This window comes from Neolamprologus multifasciatus, chromosome 19, assembly GCF_963576455.1.
Source record: "Neolamprologus multifasciatus chromosome 19, fNeoMul1.2, whole genome shotgun sequence".
NCBI lineage: Eukaryota > Metazoa > Chordata > Actinopteri > Cichliformes > Cichlidae > Neolamprologus > Neolamprologus multifasciatus.
The window spans coordinates 29,032,862-29,054,556 of NC_140457.1; the positions used below are offsets into that span (position 1 = coordinate 29,032,862).

Consider the following 21,695-nt stretch of genomic DNA (forward strand, 5'->3'; position numbering starts at 1 on the left):
GAGTCTGAGTTTGACCTCAGTCACGTATTGTACAGATCTTGTAAATGCTGTAACTCAAAAACAAAGTCACCTTTGTCACATTTATACTATACGTGCATCTACTAAAGATCTCGGATGAGTTCATGTCCCCGTGGTGAAACTTTTAAGTTGAGTTAGAAGTCAAGTTTTCATGAACTTGAGAACAAGGCGACATCGTATTTTGAAATCAGTAACGTGTTGGATTTACGAGGAGGCTGAGGGTCAGTGTTGGACACTCCAGTATTTTCCCGTACAGCTGTTCAAAGATGAACTTTGTTTTTTGCCCCAATTTATTGTTTGTCTGAAATATGTTGTTTCTTAGAAAAGAATTTCAGTTTCCAGCCTTGAATAATTTTGTTCATTGATGAATCCATTTCTGTGATGTGCTTATCAGGGTTATATTACTAAAAGGTGTCTTTCTGTCTGTCTCAGTGTCCAACACAATGGCATCCACCTCATCAGGTTCCTCAGACACTGGTATGAGTCCGTCATCGGCCTCGCCCACTCAGAACACTGTGGTTGTGGAGTGCAGGTGATGACACGCCCACCCAGGCCTACTCATCCAGCTTGTTCCCTCTCACCACAGATTCCACCCAGTGTCTCCTCTGAGGGCACGATAAGACAAAAACTTTACAAAACTCCATCCACTTTGTTCCTGTGAGTGTCGACTCGTACTGTTGGAATCTCATCGCTCCATCAGTTAGGGCCCACGGGCGCCATCCCCACACCTACGGACTCGCTTCCTGTTTAAGGAAACATGAGAAACTTTGTTAGCCACCACAGAGCTCCTTCTTTGGTTTGTTTTTATTTTATTTCCCTCCCTCCACTTTGTTCTTGTGCTTTTCCCCCCCTCCCCTGTTTGGTCTGGTTGCAGGGGTCAGAGGTCACGGGTTTATAGGAATTATTTAAGCTGGAACAGATTTGTGAAGCTGTTGATTATGCACACATCTCTATTGCATATGTTCTCTAGAAAACAAACTGTCCTCACTTTCTACCGTGAGTGTTTTTGGTCTCTTTTAAATGGAATTAGAGCTTTTATTTTGGTTAAGCACAGAAAAATGTTTGATTTTTACAGCAGAAGAAAACAGAAGATATTTGTTGAAGAAGCTTTTTTTGTGTCAACTCTTCAGCTCCTTCAGTTATTTTTGAGTTTGAAGTTTAACAGGTCAGTTTGGAATTTGTATGGAAGATCATTACTGCCAAGAAAATAGACGAAGGGAGTCCAAATATTTGCCAGCAAATCTCAAACATTTTCACTTTGTTTCTTTCAAAATATTTAATTTTTGTTTAAACTTGTTCACAGTGAGTGAAAATGCCACTCATAAACATTGTTCAGTTCTTTTTATTTAAAGTGAAATTATGATGTAAAGTTTTGGGTTTGATTTCTCACAGCTGAGATTCTGTAAGTTATAAATTCCATTTTATGTTAAAAGACCAGTTTTTTTGTTTTAACATTTGGATTTTTTGTTTTACTGCCATATTTGTGATTCAGTATTGTAGCTTTGATTTCAATAATAACATTAAATGTGATCCATCTTTAGAGTCGTTAAAAAAAGTCTGAAATTCAGCTGAATCGTTTTCCATCAACCAGTAAAAAGTTGGAGTTAATTTCAGTGAACATTTTCTTTCTTTGCGCAGTGAACATGGGCGTTATGGTAGTTGTGACTTTGACTTCTGAAATCTGAGCTTCAAACAGCTGATCTCAGAATTCTCTAATACAATTGTCCAATTTAAACATTCACTTAAGTTACTTAGTCACACGTTTGTACCAAAGGGTGACTCCATCATTCTGTTGGCATCAAGTCAGACTTATTGGTCATGTTTTTGCACACAAGTTTAAATGTAAGTACTTACCTTTGAAACTATTGTCACAAAGTTTTCCTACAGACAATTTTATGGATTCAGAATTTTGACTTCAGTTGTCTTAAAATATGTTTATGATCTGATGGTGAAGTATCTGGGCAAATTCTAAACATGATGCTGGTGAACATGATTTTGGTTTTTGGGAGGGGGGGGGTTGAGCCCTGATTACTCCTCACTACTTCATTAAATTATTAATTTTAGGTTATAATTTTTGTTCTTCCATGTGTTGGGTCTCTAAGCTCGATGGTGGCATTGTTCTGGAGGGTTCTGTTGCACTTCATCTCTGGTCTCTTCCTCTGAGTTGCTGTCTGCATTCAGCTCAGACAGGCTGATTTCAAGTCCTTGACTCTTTCGTGTGTGTGTGTGTGTGTGTGCGCGTGTGTGTGTGAGCGTGTGCACGTGTACATAAAAAGCTCTGAGTAAAGAAAAATAAAGTCGCACCCTGTATTTCAGAACTACATTTTACATGCCTGTAAAGAATAATTTCTAATATTTTTAAGAGAAGACTGTTTGTACTGTTATATTATGAAGCTTTTTTTCTTTCTTTTGTTTTTTAACTGTTTTCCAGTGGCTTTTAAAGAGAGCAGTGACTGTAAATGATGGGGGGGAGGGGCGAAAACACATTTCCTCCCAAGAACAGAAGCCATGCTGGAACTGTGTGCACAATGAGTGCTCTCTGTTTCTAATAAAGTTTTTAAAGGTTTCTGCTCTGGGCCAGTCATTTCAGTCCCCAACCGACATTATCTCCATACTTAAATAATCTCTCGAGCAGAAGAAATGGGATGCATAAAAACAAGTTGATTCCAAAATCGCTGTTTAAAACGTGTAACACATGTCTACATTGTGTCCTGTGTGAGGTGGCTGTGAAGAGCGTTCTCGAGGGAACCTGGGAAAAACTGCGGTGTAAGAACTGGACTTCTGCTTGTTTAACACTAAAGGTGAACGTAGCCACTTTATTAATCCCGAAGGAAATTATGGGTTACAGTAGGCAGCATGCTGGTTGGCGCATGCTGGTTGGCGCATGCTGGTTGGCGCATGCACACTCACAAAGGAGCCCTCAAACCAAACATACTTTACACAAACATTGGGGAGACCGGTCAGAGAGGTAGGCTGATATGAAAAATGATGAAAATACACAACATGAGGTGAGATATACTTGGCCAATAAATGTGATTCTGAATCTGATATTACCCAAAGTATTCATTCCAAATCATTCAGTCGTCCATGCAAAGCCTTGTAATGATGACATGTAAGATGCTGGGCATGATTTTTGCCATTAATTTTCATATAATAATAAATAAATAAATAAATAGTAAAAAAAAGTGTTTATCAAGTTAGTTAAACTTATGGTATATTGACCTGGTCAGTTAAGTAGGAGAGGTGTTAATCCGTTTCAGCTGCTTTGGTGTTAAATTAACAACAGTTGCACTAAAGGAGCAACAATGAGACGAGCCCCAAAACAGGAATGGTCCTCCCGTCTCTCCTACCAAACAATCAGAAAACGACCTCATGAGTGTGGCCTGAGGGTCTGACATCCTCCAGTAGGTCCTGTGCTTTTTCACAGGTGAAAGAATTCCAGATTAAACTTTTAGGTCAACATACAAGTGAAGACGTTTGACCTTCCATCTGGTTTTATTTAATGCTGTCAGAGAAAATCTCATGTGCTCTTCATGCAGCTGAGTACACTCAGTGTTAAAAGCAGAATCTGTGCAGGTCTGAGATCAGCAGCTTACTGAAACACCAAACTGAGTTAATGTTTCTGCTGATATACAGTGACACAGTTACATGGATGATTAATCCTTTTGACTTTTTGTCTTTAACTTTGTCAATAAAACAGTTCTGCTCTTACATGAACTGTTTATTTAAAAAAGCCTTATGTATGTATTAGGGCTACCACGATTAGTTGACTAGTCACGATTACGTCAACTATCAAAATCGTCGACGACTGATTTAATAGTCAACGCGTTGTTTGAAGCTTTGTAAGATCACAAAAGACGCAGGAATAAGTAGTAGGATTTAAGAGTGTAATAACGGACTGAAACAGAAGATGGCAGCACTGCATGTACAAGGATGCCAGCTGCCGTTAAACCCCAAAGAAGAAGCTGTGTCCCAGAATTCATAGCGCAGCCCAGCGCAGTTTCCAACAATGGCGGCAGCTAGTTAGTTTTAATATTACTCTTATTATTCTTTCTGGGTCACAAAATAAACGTTTAACATATTTTCAGGCGAGAATGTAGCTGTGTAAACCTCAAATATCTGCTCAGTTTATCAAGACACCACAGATTTTCAAAAGCGCTCCGACGTTTTCGGAGACGTCTGTTAGCCACTAGCTCGATAGCTAGCCGGGGACAAGGCTCACTAGAGCCATGAGAACACCGGACTCCTGGCAAATCATTTTCAAACCCACCGCCTCAGGTTAAACATGATATATAAGTCACTTAGATAACTTAAAAATGTTATTGTTTGGCTTTTTTCAGTATTTTCTTTGTTCCTAAGTAAATCGGTTTGGCTGAGACGGAGGCTAGACCGTCCCATTTCACAAGCCTACAAGCCTCGCACTTCCGGCCTTAGCGGTCTTTGAGTACGCGGCCCTTGAGGACAGTTAAGGCTGCCTACTTTAAGGCTGCAGACCCTGAATTGGGATACAACCATACCCTGATAACGACTGTGTTTAGACTGTTCCCCCCATTCCATGCAAGCCCACCTGGGTTGGCTGGAAGACTGTTTACTTAGCCTGGCGGGGCGAAGGACACTGTCTCAGCTGAACTCTGGACACACACACACACACACACACATACACTGATATGCACACACTGATCCCCCCTCCCTTTCCAAACGCCTTCGATGCTTGTGTCCTACCGGGGAAGATGGCAGTCGACTGGACCAGCGCAGACATGCTGCAGGACCGGATGCGCTGTCTACACCGGCTCTCTCTTACCCTTTACCCGCCCCTGTTGCTTGTCTTGTGTTTCTATGTGTGTTTCACCGCATACTCCTGCAGTACCTCCCACAGGACACCCCGAGGCACATGGTCGAATGCCTTCGCCAAGTCTACAAAACACATGTAGACTGGTTGGGCAAACTCCCATGCGCCCTCAAGTATCCCCGAGAGGATAAAGAGCTGGTCCAGTGTTCTGCGACCAGGACGATCCTGTTTCTCCAGGATCCGAGGTTCAACTAACGGACGGACTCTCCTTTCCAGCACCCTGGCATAAACTTTCCCAGGGAGGCTGAGGAGTGTGATCCCCCGTAGCTGGAGCACACTCCCGCCCCCCTACTTAAAAATGGGGACCACCACCCGGTCTGCCAGTCCAGGATGCCGCCCCTGATCTCCACGCAACTTTGCAGAGGTGTGTCAACCAGGACAGCCCTACAACATCCAGAGCCTTCAGGACCTCATCTAACCCAGGGGCTCTGTCACCAAGGAGTTGTTTAATTGCCTCAGTGACCTCACCCTCGGAGACTGGCGGGTCATCCCCTCATCCCCAGACTCTGCTTCCTCCACGGAAGACGTGCCAGTGGGATTAAGGAGGTCCTCGAAGTATTCCTTCCACCGCCCGACAATTTTTTCAGTCAAAGTCAGCAGCACTCCACCCACACTATACACAGTGCAGTTGAAGATCTCGCAGACTGGGGCCTCTGCTAGGTGTTCCCAGCGCACCCTCACTGTACGTTTTTCGCACCCCGGGTCTGTCCAGCGTCCTCCCCCGCCACCTAATCCAACTCACCACTAGGTGGTGATCAGTTGACAGCTCAGCCCCTCTCTTTTCCCAGAGTGTCCAGAACATATGACCGCAGGTCTGGTGATACGATTACAAAATCGATCATCAACCTGCGGCCTAGAGCATCCTGGTGCCATGTGCACTTATGGACACTCTTATGTTCAAACATGGTGTTCGTTATGGCCAAACTGTGGTTTGCACAGAAGTCCAATAACAAAACACCGCTCGGGTTCAGATCAGGGAGGCCATTCCTCCCAATCACGCCTCTCCAGGTCTCAATGTCATTGCCCACGTGAGCATTGAAGTCCTCCAGTAGGTAAACAGAGTCTCCAGGCGGAGCACCCTCCAGCACCCCACCCAGGGACTCCAAAAAAGCCTGGGTACTCTGAACCGCCACTCGGTGCATAAACGCAGATGACAGTCAGGACCCATTCCCCGACCCGAAGGCGCATGGAGCAAACCCTCTCATCCACTGGGAAGAACCCCAATATGTACAGGCAGCAAGCCGATGGGATACTAGAATATCCACCCATGGAGATACTAGAATAACCACCCCAGCCCACCGACTCTCACCGGGGGCAACTCCAGACTGAGACTGAGTCCAGCCCCTCTCCAGGAAACTGGTTCCAGAGCCCAAGCCATGCGTTAAGGTGAGCCTGACTATATCTAGCCAGTATCTCTCAACATCATGTACTAACTCAGGCTCCTTCCCCACCGGTGAGGTGACATTCCATGTCCCAGTTGCCAGTCTTGGTAGCTGGGGATCAGTCCACCAGGGCCTCCGCTCCTGGCCACCGCCCTCACACAATGCACTCGACCCTTACAGCACCTCCTGCTGGTGGTGGGCCTACAGTAGGGATGGGCCCTTCGGGCACCCTCCCCGAGCCTGGCTCCAGGGCAGGACCCCAGTAACCCTGTCCTGGGCGGGGTCGACAGTTCCCTCGATGGTTTTCTCATAAGGGTCTTCTGAATCTGTCTTTGCCTGGTCCCTCACCCAGGACCAATTTGCCATGGGAGACCCTACCACGGGCAGAAGCCCCTGGAGAACATAGCTCCTGGGATCCCTGGGACACACAAACCCCTCCACCACGATAAGGTAGTGATTCGCAGAGGGGAATCACTACCGCTACCTCATCCCAGTTTGAAAAAAATCAGAATTTTCTGGCTATTTTTTGATTGGTTGGGTCTTACAGAGTTCACATCCAGCATCATGTTCTATAAAGCATATGTTTGTAGGGCCTGTCCTGTGAGGACCACATATTCCTGTATGACATGGTTAACAGTTAATATTGACAGGGGGAGTTAAAATCTTAATAAACAATGAAGTGGAGTGTTAGCTAGACTGCATAAACAAATGTACTAAAGAAGTTCACATTCCATCTTCTCTAAATCACACATGGTGTTCAGGGTGGTCCAAATACTTCTGACTGCAATTTGAAGTTTGAGGCAATCACAATCAAATACTTTTGTCAATGTACTGCATGTGAAGAAAGTGTGTCATGAGAATCCTAGAACAATAGTCAGTTGTTACTAGAGTTAATAAATACATTCATAGGAACATTTGGTGATGTCAGTGCAGTTTACCTGGTATCTCTCTGGCCGTTCACAGTTTGTTCAATTACTCACTCAAAGATCACTAACTACTCCAGTTAATTCTGGTGTACCCCAAGGCTCAGTCCTGGGTTGATTAGCGATTTCCTACCCCTAGGTAATATTTTTAAGAAGTATAACATCCAATTTCACTGCTATGCAGATGACACCCAGCTCTACTTATCTTCCAAACCCACAGCTAATCTCCCACTCACACCCATTTCTGACTGTTTAAGTGAAATCAAGGTCTGGTTTACTCACAACTTTCTTAAACTTAATGGCAGTAAAACAGAATTTATTTTAATAGGCACCAAATCAACACTTTCAGTGATAATATCACACCCTCCCCTCAGGTTAAGAGTCTTGGTGTCATCCTCGACAGCACTCTTTCCTTCACAGCACATATAAATAATATCACTCGTTCCTCCTATTTTCATCTTCGTAATATTAACTGACATTGTCCTTCATTCACTCCAAACAGTACCGCCATTCTTGTTAATGCTCTTGTCACATCTCATTTACATTAATGTAATTCTCTTCTCTATGGTCTACCTCATAAATCTATCCATAAGCTTCAGTTAGTTCAAAACACAACTGCTCGTATTGTATCCAGAATTAGATCCACTGAACATATAACAGCTGTTCTTAAACAGCTCCACTGGCTTCCAGGTCCATGTCAATTTCATCCTGCTTCTTACTTTCAACCTCTTACCTTCTTACCTCCATATTTATCTGATCTTCTCTATACTCACCCCCTCGTACACTCAGCTCTTCTTCAGCTTCCCTTCTGTCTGTTCCACCTGCTCACCTGACTTTTATGGAACTCATAGCCTTTAGTTGTTCTGCTCCCAGACTTTGAAATGCACTTCCACCAGATCTCTGGACCACAAACTCTGTCTCCTCTTTTAAATCACATCTTAAAACCATCTATTCAGAATTGTATACTCTTCATCATGACTCTGTCTTAGTCTATTTTTACCTTGTTCAGCTTTTATGCTTTCATGCCTGTTTTTTTGTATTTTTCATTTACCTCGTATTTTTTTTTATTATTTATTTTTTGTACTATTGTAAGGTGACCTTGATCATCATTAAAGGTGCCTAGAAATAAAATTAATTATTAATATTATTATAATGAAGTTTAAGCATAAGTTCAGTAAGGAAGATCTGTATTCGGTCGCAGCAGATGGCCGCCCCTCCCTGAGCCTGGTTCTGCTGGAGGTTTCTTCCTGTTAAAAGGGAGTTTTTCCTTCCCACTGTCGCCAAAGTGCTGCTCATAGGGGGTCATATGATTGTTGGGTTTTTCTCTGAAGGCGACTTTTGTTGTGATTTGGCGCTATATAAATAAAGTTGAATTGAATTGAAATGAATTGAATATTCACTCATCTGTCTGGTTTCTCAGATGTTTGGCTTCTAGTCTACTCTTTACATGCATTTAAACTATATGCATTCTATTTTCAGTTGAATTCAATTCTATTTATATAGAGCAAAATCACAACAACAGTTGCCTCAAAGCATAATAGCTAACAAAGGGAGGATTCAGGGTCACCTGATCCTGGACTGAAGTGAATGTGATTGCAAACCTCGGACAAGTCATGTCGAACTTTTACCAGCATGTCTCGTGTCCGACGAGGGGGGATCAAATTTTGGACCACTGCTACACGCCATACAAGCAGGGCTACAAAGCTGTCTCACACCTGGCTTTTGGGAAGTCTGACCACAACGGCATCTTCCTTATCCCTCAGTATAAACAAAACGTACAGAGGGAAGAAGTAACCACGAGGGAGGTGAAACGTTGGTCTGCCCAATCAGAAGCTACGCTACAGGAAGCACTCAATGACGTAGACTGGGACATGTTCAGAAGATGTGCAGTCGACATCAACAAGTTTACAGAAGTAGCAGTATGCTTCGTCAGTATGCTAGCGGAGGAGATTATCCCCACTGTGAGAGTCACCACATTCCCGAACCAGAAACCGTGGGTGGACAGATCGATCCGTGCTGCAGTGAATGCCAGGACCGCCACCTACAACAAGGGTCTTGCCACTGGCGATATGAGCGCCTACAAAGCGGCCTCATACGGCATGCAGCACACGGTGAGAGATGCCAAACACTGGTACCGAGAGCGTGTGGAGTCTCGCTTCCACCAGGGTGACACACGGAGTATGTATCACGGACTACGCACCATTACGGACTACAAAGCCAGGGATCAACTCTGCATTCACCAACAAGCTGAACCAGTTCTACGCCCGTTTCGAGGTTAGCCAGGCAGCTAATGCTAACTACCGCCTGACAACCGAGGACAGTGACATCATCAGCGAGAAACCAGTCATAAGCACTTTGTCCGAGTGGCATTGAGGAGAGTGAACACAAGGAACGCGGCAGGGCCAGACAGCATCACCGGCCGTCTGCTGCGCTGCTGTGCTGACCAGTTGGCAGGTGCGTTCACTTCCATCTCCAACGAGTCCCTGGCAAAGTCTGTGGTCCCAACATGCTTCAAATGATCCACCATCATCCCTGTGCCCAAGAACAACAAGCCCTCATCCCTGAATGATTACCGTTCAGGGATGAACAGTAAGGCCATGTTGCACTGACCTCGGTAGTAATGAAGGTGTTCGAGAAGCTGCTGAAGAACATCATCTCCTCCTCCATCCCAGACACCATAGATTTGCTCCAGTTCACCTACTGACCCAAGAGGTCTACAGAGGATGCTGTCGCCCACGTCCTGCACACCACCCTCAGTGGACAAGAAACAGGGTAACTATGTGAGAATGTTGTTTGTTGATTACAGTTCAGTGTTTAACACAATAGTGCCCAGCAGACTGTTCACAAAGCTGAGGGATCTGGGACTCAACAGCCGTCTGTGTGCATGGGTGTTGGACTTCCTCACTGGCTCAGGTGGTGAGGGTGGGTAGATGCGTCTCTAACAGCAACACCATCAACACAGGAGCACCACAGTGGTGTGTCCTCTCGCCACTGCTCTACTCCCTCTACAGTTCAGACTGTGTGGCCACTCATGGCTTCAACACCATTGTGAAGTTTGCTGACGACACAGTGGTGTTGGGCGGCATCTCCACATCTCCTCAGACCTGACATGGTCTGCCCACATTCAGGTCCAGACCAAAAAGGCTAGGCAGCGCCTGTACCACCTATGTCAACTGAGGAAGTTCAGGGTCTCGCCAGGGATCCTCAGGACTTTCTATACAGATGCTGTGGAGAGCATCCTCACACAGAACATCACATCCTGGTTTGGGAACAGCTGTGTTAAGGATCAAAAAGCTCTTCAGAGAGTGATCCGTACTGCAGAACACTGCTGCAGGATTGCTCTCCCCTGCCACTTCAGGACACCTACACCAGGAGATGCCGGACTAGAGCAGCGCAGATACTGAAGGACCCGTCCCAACCTGGCAACAAACTGTTCCAACTTCTGCAATCTGGCAGAAGGTTCCGCATCATCCAGGCAAGGACAGAGAGACTCAAGAGAAGCTTCTATCCCCAAGCCATCCGCGCCCCAAACCATAACATGCCTCAAGCTTAACAGCTCAACGGTGTCATTCTACAACGACTTCTCCACGGTGGTGCTGAAGAAGCGAAAGGCCTAAGACGCAGTAAAGCTGCTTCTACGGGAGTGGGGGTGTTACGGATTCAAATATTGGGGATGGATACAAGAGGAAAACCAAAATAACCACACTGGTCCGGCCGGGTCAAGTCAAACGATGATTTAATGAACACACGCGTGGGAGATGGACACCATACAGCAGACAGCATCAGATCTCAAAATGGTGGAGCCTTGATCAAACTCTTATAGCCTCTAGTGGCCCCCACCTAATCATAAAAGCCTAAACATTCACATTCTTTCTCTCACACAGCGCCTAAGCTACAACCTTGGCTCCCTGTTTATCTGCTCCTGATGAGATGGGGCAGTATGCTCTGTTCTCTTCTAATCAGACAAATAAGGTGATGACTTTCTGTGAACAATATTTCTTATAACTCAGCAGTATAATGCATCATAAAACAATATCATCCATTCACAATAAATCAACAGTCTAATGTAATGCAGATCAGTTTACCAAATGTAATAGTTATCACCTTCTTCTAATTCAGGAGAATAATGCAAACTAAAACTACATAATAATTCACAATCTTTAATTAGGGGTCTAACATGGCATAAAGTAATATCATAATCTGACAATTCCCCCTGATGAGCTCTTTAGACTTAAAGAGCTCACTTACACCCTGCAATCCAGTGTTGCCGGGTTCATTTCTCCTTACCCCTGAGGCCCTTTGTCCCCCTGTTGGGTGAACCATATGTGAGATGACCTCTATGTTTGCGCAGTTCAGATGCAAGAAAAACTTTTATTACAACAACAACAGCAGGTACAGATGATACTCCCATCACTCCCCAGTTCTCCCACAGCTTTATTTCGGTGCTACCTTATACCCTCCAAATGTACTCAGACTAGAACCTCTGTCCGAGGAGCTTTTAACCTTTATTTTATGGCTGTAGGCACCAGTGTCTTCCAGTCGGGTGATCCTCTGCTCTTGTTTCCTTCAACCTCAGGGGTTAGACAACCCTTCAGTCGTTGCACAGATCAGGGGATTATTCTGCCCCGATTTCAAACAATGATCTGTGTATTCTGGGATCACAGCTGTGTTCCCCAGGAAAAGGAACAGAAAGGTGTTCTCCTTATGACCAACAGCCTCTCGAACGTCGTTGGTGTGGTGTTCCTGGATTTCCGTCAACCCCTTCATGGTTATTGCTGTGTTTATGGGATCCATCCTTTTGAGGTGACTAACTGGAGCCCAAAATGCCATGACACTTGAACCCAGTTGATGTTTCCGCAGTCACCGTGTCTGTCTCTGCTGCGAAGGATCCTCGTATATCTGTGACCTCGTCTGGTGTCTGTTCCTTTCTCTGTAAGAGACAGAAAACCAAAACACCTCTCTTCCTAGCTCTAACAATCTAATGTTGCTGTCTACTGATCTTTTGGTGGTTCAGAATTGGTTTAGAACATTCAGAATGTCCCAAGGACTTATCCTAATTTAGTGTATGTGTGTGTAAGCGTGTTTGCATTTAGCCCACTGCACTGGCATTTCCTACACTTTATCAGTCCGGACTATCGCCGAACGAAGCTTATGACCTTCAAAAGACCGAGTGCCAACTCATTATAAGCACATTTGCAAGATATGTATAAAAATGATTAAAACCACTCATTCTAATAAAAGACATCAAAGACAAAGCAGCCATTTCTAATTCTAACATGTGTCAATTCAACGAAGCTAGAAAATTAAAAGAAAAGGTTAGTGACCTCATATCTCAGAAAGTATCAGACTTTCTCCTATCCAGTGTCGTTGCTCCAGTCTTGTTATCCTGTGTTAGGGAATGAAATCAATTTAATTGTCATGTTTAGATCTGTTCAACTCCGGGCTCCGCCCAGAGCCTGCGTCTTCACAATCGTCTACAAACAAAACCGGTATTAATATGAACTTCACTTCAACATGAGCTTGTTGACTACTTTTGACACCTGTAAATATAACATTAACATGGGGTTATAACAATCACTGTAATACAAATGTTAATATGTCAATAGCTTCAATAAATGTTCAATGCAATGCTCGTTATATGATTCTGATGTAGCAATAATGCTGATGCTACAATAACAGTAAAACACACCCTTTTTATCCCTTACTGACCACAGCAGGGGCATCTATGTTTTGATTCAGCCATGAAGCTCACCTGATTCATCACTGAGCCCCACCGGCACTGGCATTTTACAGGGTGGTGCTGCATATTCTTCCTTTAATGTCACTATTTTCAATCTGTTAATTAGAGTGCTTAAACCTGAAGTAGACTACGTCCACAACAAGTCAATACAACTATAAATGTGGCCAATTATCAATCTATTACCAATCAATAACAAAAAATAGCTTTTATTTTATGCATGCTTTTAGTCAACCACTCACCCACAGGATCTCCAATCCCAGAAAATTCCTTCTCCTCATTTAATGAGTCTGTCCTCCTTCCATGCCCTGGTAACTGGTCCATCCAGAGCTGTATCATTATGAAATATACATACAACAAGCCAAACCACACCTTGGTCACACCAACCCTTTTCCGCCCTGAAGATGTCCAACGCCATCTCAGTCTGGACTGTCAAAGGTGACTTTAACGCTGATTGTTCCGACAATCCATTTATAACATTTCCTGGTCAGATTAGCCAATCCCTGCACACTGGAATAAACATAATCAACATGGTCAACATTTTTCCTGCGTGTTATTTCACCATCTTATTGATTCCAACGCTCCATCCTTATGTGGTTTGCTACATTATGTTTATCTAGAACTCCACTCTGTCTCTAAATGTTTGAAGAATTCTTCATGTTTGGGGTCAAGTTTTAAGAATTTGACCATACGTGAAATTAATGATGTTATCACCCCCATCGGGGCTTACCTTTCCCACTTCTGATGATATTCCTCCCTATTCTTTGCAAGTACCCCCTTTTGGTGGCGAGAAACTGTTGGTGTGGTCAAGTGGGCGCTGTAAAAACAAAAGCTCAGGACAGAACAGTTATCAGTCATGTACTTCATACAAAATTAGCATATATTGAATTTCATATTGATCCTCTGAGTGTAATGGTACATTTTAATTTGAATTTATCAAAGCTAACCACAATAATTTTTCTTTATTTTGCTCTTGTTCTTGTGCAGCACCACATCTCAGCACATGCCCCTGTCGGTTCTATCTTACTTTTCTAAATTATTGACTATTTCAATGGAGAACCTAAATGACGTGGACCAGTGTTTGTCATTACATATCTCTATTTTGAATGTGACAAGTCTATCGTTCCCCTGTTATTCATAGACATCAATAGAGGGTTTTTTTTGCTTTTCTCTATCAAAATTAATTGGCTTTTTTTTACAGTGGCCTGCTATGGTTAATAATAACATGTTCAGTCTTGAATGAAATCAAAGCTTCTCTTCACTTTAGCATTTAACATTCCCAACAATATAATGTGCTGCATTAATCGAAACACAGCTAATAAAACACAATTTTCTTAATGGAAACATCAGTAGCTCAAAATTAGCAACCAAAGGGTAAAGTCTGCAGTTCACACTCATGTGAAGCTACAGCCTCCCCCTTTAGTCTCTGTCCTCCTTCTACTCCTGCAAAAACAAAACAAAGCAAGACAAAACATCCACCCTTCTTTTACAGGCTGGGTGAATTGTTTGTGGACATTTACTAATCCTAAAGTCGGTACCGTTTTTGTCTCAGTATCAAGTCAGTTTAAACTTTTAGTCGTCAGTCCATCACAGTCCAGTCACATGCATACATTCACACACATTCATACCAGATATTGCTGATAATGGAGTCTCACACGCAACCTATTCGAGGCTCCATCACCAGCAAGATGACGTCATCATTTTAAAGGAAAAACAGTTCCTTGTTTTTTGGACTGGATTGACTCGCTGCAATCCTTTTAGGCTCAGGACTTCTCATGTGATCAATGTCCCATATAAGTGAATTTCTCCAGAGCCCATTATAATCATGGAGAAAAATACTTTGCAACTGTTTTCAGTAAGAATGTTTTATAGCGCTTTAAAGTTCAATCTCTCAGGCCTGGATTAAAGAGCTGATTTGTTAAATCAGGAACTCACAAAATACCAAAATATCACCACCGGTGGATCACTCCTCTCAGATGTTCTTATTTCAGTGCACTGTAACAAAAGCAAAAACAAACGTAACCAATAAAATACTCATATAATAACAAATACTGGGGCCCATTGGAAACATGTCCAAGCATAAAACCATCTCTCTCTCTTAGAGAAAGAAAACAATCCAAACCTCACTGATAAAATCAACCTAGTGTTAAGCAAAACCCAAAATCAACCAAAACTTCAACATAAAGTTTTTCTCTGTCCCGGGACAATATTGTGTAGGAATACAGGTACCGTAACTTCTTTTGCACTGACAAAAACGTGTTGGACTTATTTGATTCAATAGTGGACACTAGTTGCACACAAATGTTTCACTTTGATAGAAACTTAAACAACTGAGTTAAATCAACACAACCTTTTCATATTCAGTAAACCTGTGCATTTTGAGTTCATAAAACACGATTAAGACATGTTCAGATGGAGTAAGTTGAGCTCCTGGAATATTTTAATCCTTCACAATTCTGTCATTTTATTTCAACACTATTCAATAACTTTTATCCAAATTCTACTTGGTCCCTTAAATACTACATGTTGTCTTCATATTGCCTACGGTTCAACAAAGTCTAAATTCTGGTTACCATAAAAATTGAATGGGTCTACAACAACTACCATCCTCCTATCTTTATCCTGATTGCACGAGGGCTGGGAAATAACTCTAAAGTGATACATTATTAGACAGGGTGCACCCCGAACAGGTCACCAGTCTATCACCTAGAAACAAACAACCATTTACACTTACATTCACGGATAATTTAGAATCATCAATTAACCTAGCTCTAACAGCTGCATGACTTTTCACTGTGGCAGGAAACCAGAATACCCAGAGAGAAACCACTGCAAACTAGCCAGACTGTGGACTTGCACCCAGGACCTTCTTACTGTGGAACAACAGCACTCACCAGCATGCCAACAATGTAGGAAATACAGGGAAGCTATGATTTCCTGTTGAATTTTGTACAGATCTTTAGAGCCTGAGGCGATTGTATTAAATACACGTGGGATGCTTACGTAAATCCAAGGGCTGGCCCCCTTTTTCTTTTTTTTTTCTTTCTTTTTTTTATTTATTTATTTTTTTCCAGTATGTTCCTCCTTCAATTAAATCTCAATCACAAAAAGTGTGGTGCTCCGAAATAAGGTTCACACCGTTAATTCATCATTTTCACTCTGTACCACTGCTCCTTATCAGGCTGTGTGAAGCACAGTAAACAATTCAGTCGAGGCCTTGAGCCATAAACAGACATCACTCACAGACATTGTTTTCATAACCAAACTGCTTTAGACCCTGTCCCCTAAATCTACACAAATGCCCTCTGGGTGACATGAAATGCATTTAACCAATTAACAATCAATGGCTTCTTGTTGTTGTAACAAATTCTGTATTTGGACGTTTGTGTGCAGCATTTTGCGTATCAGCATAGCATTTGTTAGTAAAGCATTCTTCATTGCATCAGCGTGTGTGTGTCACTCTTCATTGCACAAACATGTGTATGTGTGTGTGTGTGTGTGTGTGTGTGTGTGTGGATCACTTCTCCGTGAATTGAATCAGCATTTCGATTTGTGTGCGTGTATGTGTGTCATTTCTCAGTCAATCAACGAGTGCATATGTGTTCATATGTGTGTTTCTCTTGATTCTGAGTCAGTGTATGTAAATGTGTGTGTTTGTGTGTGTGTTTGTTTGTGTTCATCACTTTCCTGTTCTGGTGTTCTGGGTAAACCACGGCCTGAAGCGTGCTCTGGGGTCCTGCTCTCCTCCTTTTCAGTCCGTTTGCGTCCATTGGTGCTGCTGCCCAAAGTTCTCTCCATACTGGTTCTGGCCCCAATTGAGGCAGTCCTTTTCTCCAGTGTCCTGCATCTTCTCCTTGTCCAGCTCCTCCTTAACTTGACCCTTTTTGCTTCTGTAGGTCCTTCAGGGTTTGCTCCTGCTGTTGGAGCTTCTCGTCAGGTTTGGCAACCTCCTGCTCCAGCAAGCTCCGGCCTGATTTCAAGTCTTGTATCTGGGACTCTAAGCCTGACTGATGGGTTCGATTAGCAGCCAGCTCCTCCTGAGCCATGCTCAGTTTCTGCTCTGTTGTCTCGAGCTCTCACTGAGGGCAGAAACCTCAGAGTCTTTTCCGTACACGTCAGATTGAAGTTTATTGATGTTTTCCTTGCTTTGCTCCACGGCCTTCTGCAGCCCTGCTGTCCAGCTCTTCTCAGAGGTCAGCTCCTGGCTGAGCCCCGACACCTGTGCCTTCAGCTTATGTTCTTCTGCTGCTTTTGTCCAATCTGAGGTGCCTCCTGACCTCAGTTACTCCTCGTGTCTCTGGCACGCCCTTTTTGCTGCCCGATCATCCGTGTTGGTCCATCACTGTCCTGCACAGTTTTAATGCAGAGTTGTTAAGGTCAGCATTCTTTTGCTCGGCCTCACTTTTCATCCGGGCTTAGTAGGCATCTCGTCACAGCTCTGTCAGCTGAAGCCGTCTGGAAATCTCCCCGTGTAGTGAAACGGGCCTTGGATTTAACGTTCTCCGTCTCCGCTGCATGAGATCTCTTTCCTGCAGCACTGTTGACATTCTCAGGCTGTTGTTGTGAGTCCAGCTGCTGTAGCATTTGGTCAGGGTCACATCAAAGATGGTAGAAGGGAGAGCAAAGATGGTAGAGGGGAGAGCAGGAGTCAAGGTCAGCCTCGGCTTTCCGGGCCGACAAAGCAGCCTGTAATTAAGCATAAAGAGAAAAAACAAAAACAAAACAAAAACAGACGAACAGGAAAATGATGTTGTTTTGGCTGTGTTATTCAGAGAGGGGCCAGGCCCTGTGTCAGCCTTCTCCCCCCCTTTTTTTGTTTTTTCTCACTATATAATCAACTCCTAACCCACCAAGTTGACAGGACAACACAGGTACATGTTAAAATTCTTAAGATCATGTTTAATAATTCAAAAAAGGAATTTTATTTAATTCAGTAATCTCTTGTATTAATCAATCACAGGAAAACATGTCACAATTTGACTCTTTTAACCACTAAATTTGTTGTTTCATCACTGGTTTGTGATTTACCAGTGTCTGTCTTTTTGAAGTCAAGTTGTTGTCCTGCAACCCAGAGAGTTTATTTGTTAGTAGTGGATAGACTTTATCATTTAACATCAGGTGTATGTTAAGTTTTGCTGCTTTAACCTTGCTGGAAAATCTTCACGTGTTCATGAATGTAAGCTGTTTCTTCATTGCGTGTATGTGCGTTTGTGGGTGGGTTATTTTAACTTTTTTCTCAAACAAGAAATTTCTCTAGTTGTGTATGTTTTTAATTTTGTTTCCCAAATTTTGATTTCCCACCTTAAATAACAGCATTCCATGTCTTCAGCCAGGAATTAGAGCTTGCTTGTGAGATTCAGGGACACATGGTGCCAAAAACAATTCAGTGAAAAACTTGCCTGAAAATTTCCAGTGATGGTAACCGATAACTGGAGGAGAAGATGTCCTTTAAGCTTCTTTTTCGGGTGGGGACAAAGTGAGAGGTCAAGCTGTAAAATTTTGAGCCAGAGCTTGGCCTGTGTGTCGTCCCAATTTTATTAATCTATCCTTTTGCTGCTGTACTCAGGTTTCCAGGTTGAGAGAAATCCACCTGTATTAAGAGACTAAAACATCCACTTACTCTTTCTTTTCTGAAAACATTCCTTCGCTTCATCTGCCTAGATTTTACTCTCTCTCTTGGTGCATAGTTCACACAGTCAGGCAGTTGCCTTTTATGGGCATGCAAGTTTCCGGTCTCTTACCCCCAGCAGCTGCAAAGCCGTCTCTCCCATATCAAAACCCAGCCAAACATTAAACATTCACCGTAGTGATTTAAAACTTTATTTGTAATGTTTTAATCAGCAAAATCAGCGTTTTAATTACAGGCATGTTTCATTGTTTGCAAATCATACTTATAAAACTCAATAACACGCTAAACAGGAAGTCCTCTGTGGGCTTCACAGCAGCCACCTCATTTGCATGTTCACACACTATCTAAAAATAGCTCGCAGCGCTGCAGCGCGCTGTCGTCACACACAGCCTCGTTTCACACTCAACTCTCTATTATATTACAAAGACGTCTTATATTTACAATCACTCTCAGGCCTGAAAGTTTTAGCGCCTACACAATTTTGACAAATTTAAGATAACGGGTCCAACCGAAGAAAGTCCAACTTTTTTGTAATCAATTAACCAGTATCAGACTCTAACTGTATCTGGCCTCATCTCTAAAATCCCTAACTCAATTTACAGTGCCCAAAAAAGCGCAGATACCGTTCAACACGGTAAGTGGTGCAACCACTAGTTATTCTGGAGTGCCCCAAGTTCCACAGTGACCAACTGACTATCCCTCAAAGAGGACAAGGCCTAGGCGTCCCTGACCTTGGCAAGCGTTACCTCTGAGCACTGCGCCTCCTAGTGGACTCTAACCACCGTTCTAACAAAATTTATAATACTTTTAAACAACAGACAACACCCAAAAACAAGAGTATGACTGATGCAGATGCAACGTTATGGACAATGGAGACTCTAACTCGCAAAATGACCAACACAGATGCAATCTTTAGACTAATGGAGACTCTGACTCACAAAATGACCAATTCCCTATCCAACTACCTGAGACTCTAACTCAGTATTATTTTCCTTTACCTCGGGACTCTAACCCAGTATTATTACCTTTACCTGAGACTCTAACTCAGTATTTTTACTTGTAACCTTACTTCAAATTTCAACACTCATGAGATTTTTCTTCAAAATCAAAACAGACACCCACCGGCAACTTTTACTGAATAGACATTTAATTTCATCGTCCAATTCAGCACACTTCGGATAAAATCAACAGGCCTGTGCCTACCTCTTTTATAAAGGCGCCTGTCCACTCAGTTCGATTGCCGGATAATGTCTGCCCGTCTGACCACCTCGGACCGTCCAAGCCTCCAAAACTTCCACCCCAATACCACAGGACGAGCCCCCAAAACTGTTACGGATTCAAATATTGGGGATGGATACAAGAGGAAAACCAAAATAACCACACTGGTCCGGCCGGGTCAAGTCAAACGATGATTTAATGAACACACGCGTGGGAGATGGACACCATACAGCAGACAGCATCAGATCTCAAAATGGTGGAGCCTTGATCAAACTCTTATAGCCTCTAGTGGCCCCCACCTAATCATAAAAGCCTAAACATTCACATTCTTTCTCTCACACAGCGCCTAAGCTACGACCTTGGCTCCCTGTTTATCTGCTCCTGCTGAGATGGGGCAGTATGCTCTGTTCTCTTCTAATCAGACAAATAAGGTGATGACTTTCTGTGAACAATATTTCTTATAACTCAGCAGTATAATGCATCATAAAACAATATCATCCATTCACAATAAATCAGCAGTCTAATGTAATGCAGATCAGTTTACCAAATGTAATAGTTATCACCTTCTTCTAATTCAGGAGCATAATGCAAACTAAAACTACATAATAATTCACAATCTTTAATTAGGGGTCTAACATGGCATAAAATAATATCATAATCCGACAGGGGATACAGTATGCCATGTTCTTTCCGGCATTTCTTTCACCTGTCACTCCAGGTGACACACAACGGTTTGAGGAGGAGATTCTGCACCCCTGGGCAGGTGCAGGATTTCCTGGCTTCCCAACCTGATTGAATCCCCTGTCGCTTGCTTCTTCCTCCACCCGTTATTACTGCATCATTGACTGAATCCTTGACTGCATCTGGGTCCTGGTTTCGTTCTGACTGTTCCCTGCATGCCGAATCAGCCATGTGGCTTGGGCGCTCGGTTTATGAACAGGTGCTCTTCACTTGGAATGTCTAGCTCCAGCATGATGAGCCTAAGTTTTTGTTTTGTTTCATATTCGTGGTGTTGTTATGACTAGTTTGCTCTCTGCTGTGGGCTTCAGGGTTAGTTGTTTGCTTGGTCCCCGTTTAACTGGGAAAAGACCCTCAACCGTATTATTCTTTCTTTCTTGTTGTATTTTGTGTTTGCAGCTCAGGTTTTACATGCTCTTTTTTCTCATACTCGGCTATTGTAGGCACCATTACCTTTCTCTCTTTTTGTTGCATCCTCTCCTCCTGTTTGATTTTGCCATTTATATCTGGGGAGCTGAAGTTACTTGAACATTCATTTTACATCTGTGTGTGGGGTACATGATTAGTACTTCAGTTTCTGGTACTATTAAGTTATGTTCGTGGAACGTTCAAGGTCTGCAGAAACCCACCAAAAGACTAGCTGTGCTTTCCTTTTTGGAAAAGGGTGGAGGTTTCTTTGGTGTTTCTCCATGAGACTCATTTACAGGATAAGGACAACATCAAACTTAAGAGGGGCTGGGTTGGACAGGTGTTTGCAACTTCCTATTCTTCCTTTATTAGGGGCGTAGCGATCCTCGTTAGCAAAAAGCTTGCATTCCAGTGTCTCAACTGTGTCAAAAATGACCATGGTCGCTATATAATAGTTAATGGTACACTTCTGGGAAAAGAAGTGACATTTGTGAATCTGTACTGTCCACCTGGCTACTCCCCTAGCTTTCTTGCCTCTTCTTTTGCCACGTTTGCCGGTCTTGCATCTGCAAACATGGGCGGGGACTTTAACTTTCACATTGATCCTGTGCTGGATAAGCGGCCGTCTAGTAGTTCCCCTCCCTCGAGCCAGGCCAGAATGCTCACTTTGTTATGCTCTGACTTCAGTTTCTGTCATGTTTGGAGGCAGCGACACCCTACCGACTTAGGATTTACATTTTTCTCCCTGCCCCAATAAAAATGTTACACCAGAACTGACTATTGGTTCATCCCC

General features: G+C 43.2%; 1 protein-coding gene and 1 long non-coding RNA gene across 3 annotated transcripts in view; one reads left to right on the forward strand and one right to left on the reverse strand.

Annotated features, from left to right (window-relative positions):
- The window catches only part of arid4a (AT-rich interactive domain 4A), a 39,536-nt gene extending 36,952 nt beyond the window's left edge, over positions 1-2,584 (forward strand). For both annotated transcript variants that reach the window (XM_085144498.1, XM_085144499.1), the window contains exon 25: positions 451-2,584. In XM_085144498.1, the coding sequence (XP_085000624.1) occupies positions 451-554 (104 nt within the window). In that variant the 3' untranslated portion in view covers positions 555-2,584. The remainder of the gene's footprint in view (positions 1-450) is intronic.
- A 10,629-nt stretch (positions 2,585-13,213) lies between these two features.
- On the reverse strand, positions 13,214-20,432 carry LOC146496786 (uncharacterized). The gene is made up of 2 exons (XR_014871339.1): positions 19,564-20,432; positions 13,214-19,530 (listed from the first exon to the last, which is right to left on the reverse strand). It is a non-coding gene; the product is annotated as an uncharacterized LOC146496786 (long non-coding RNA).
- Between the last annotated feature and the right edge of the window lie 1,263 nt (positions 20,433-21,695).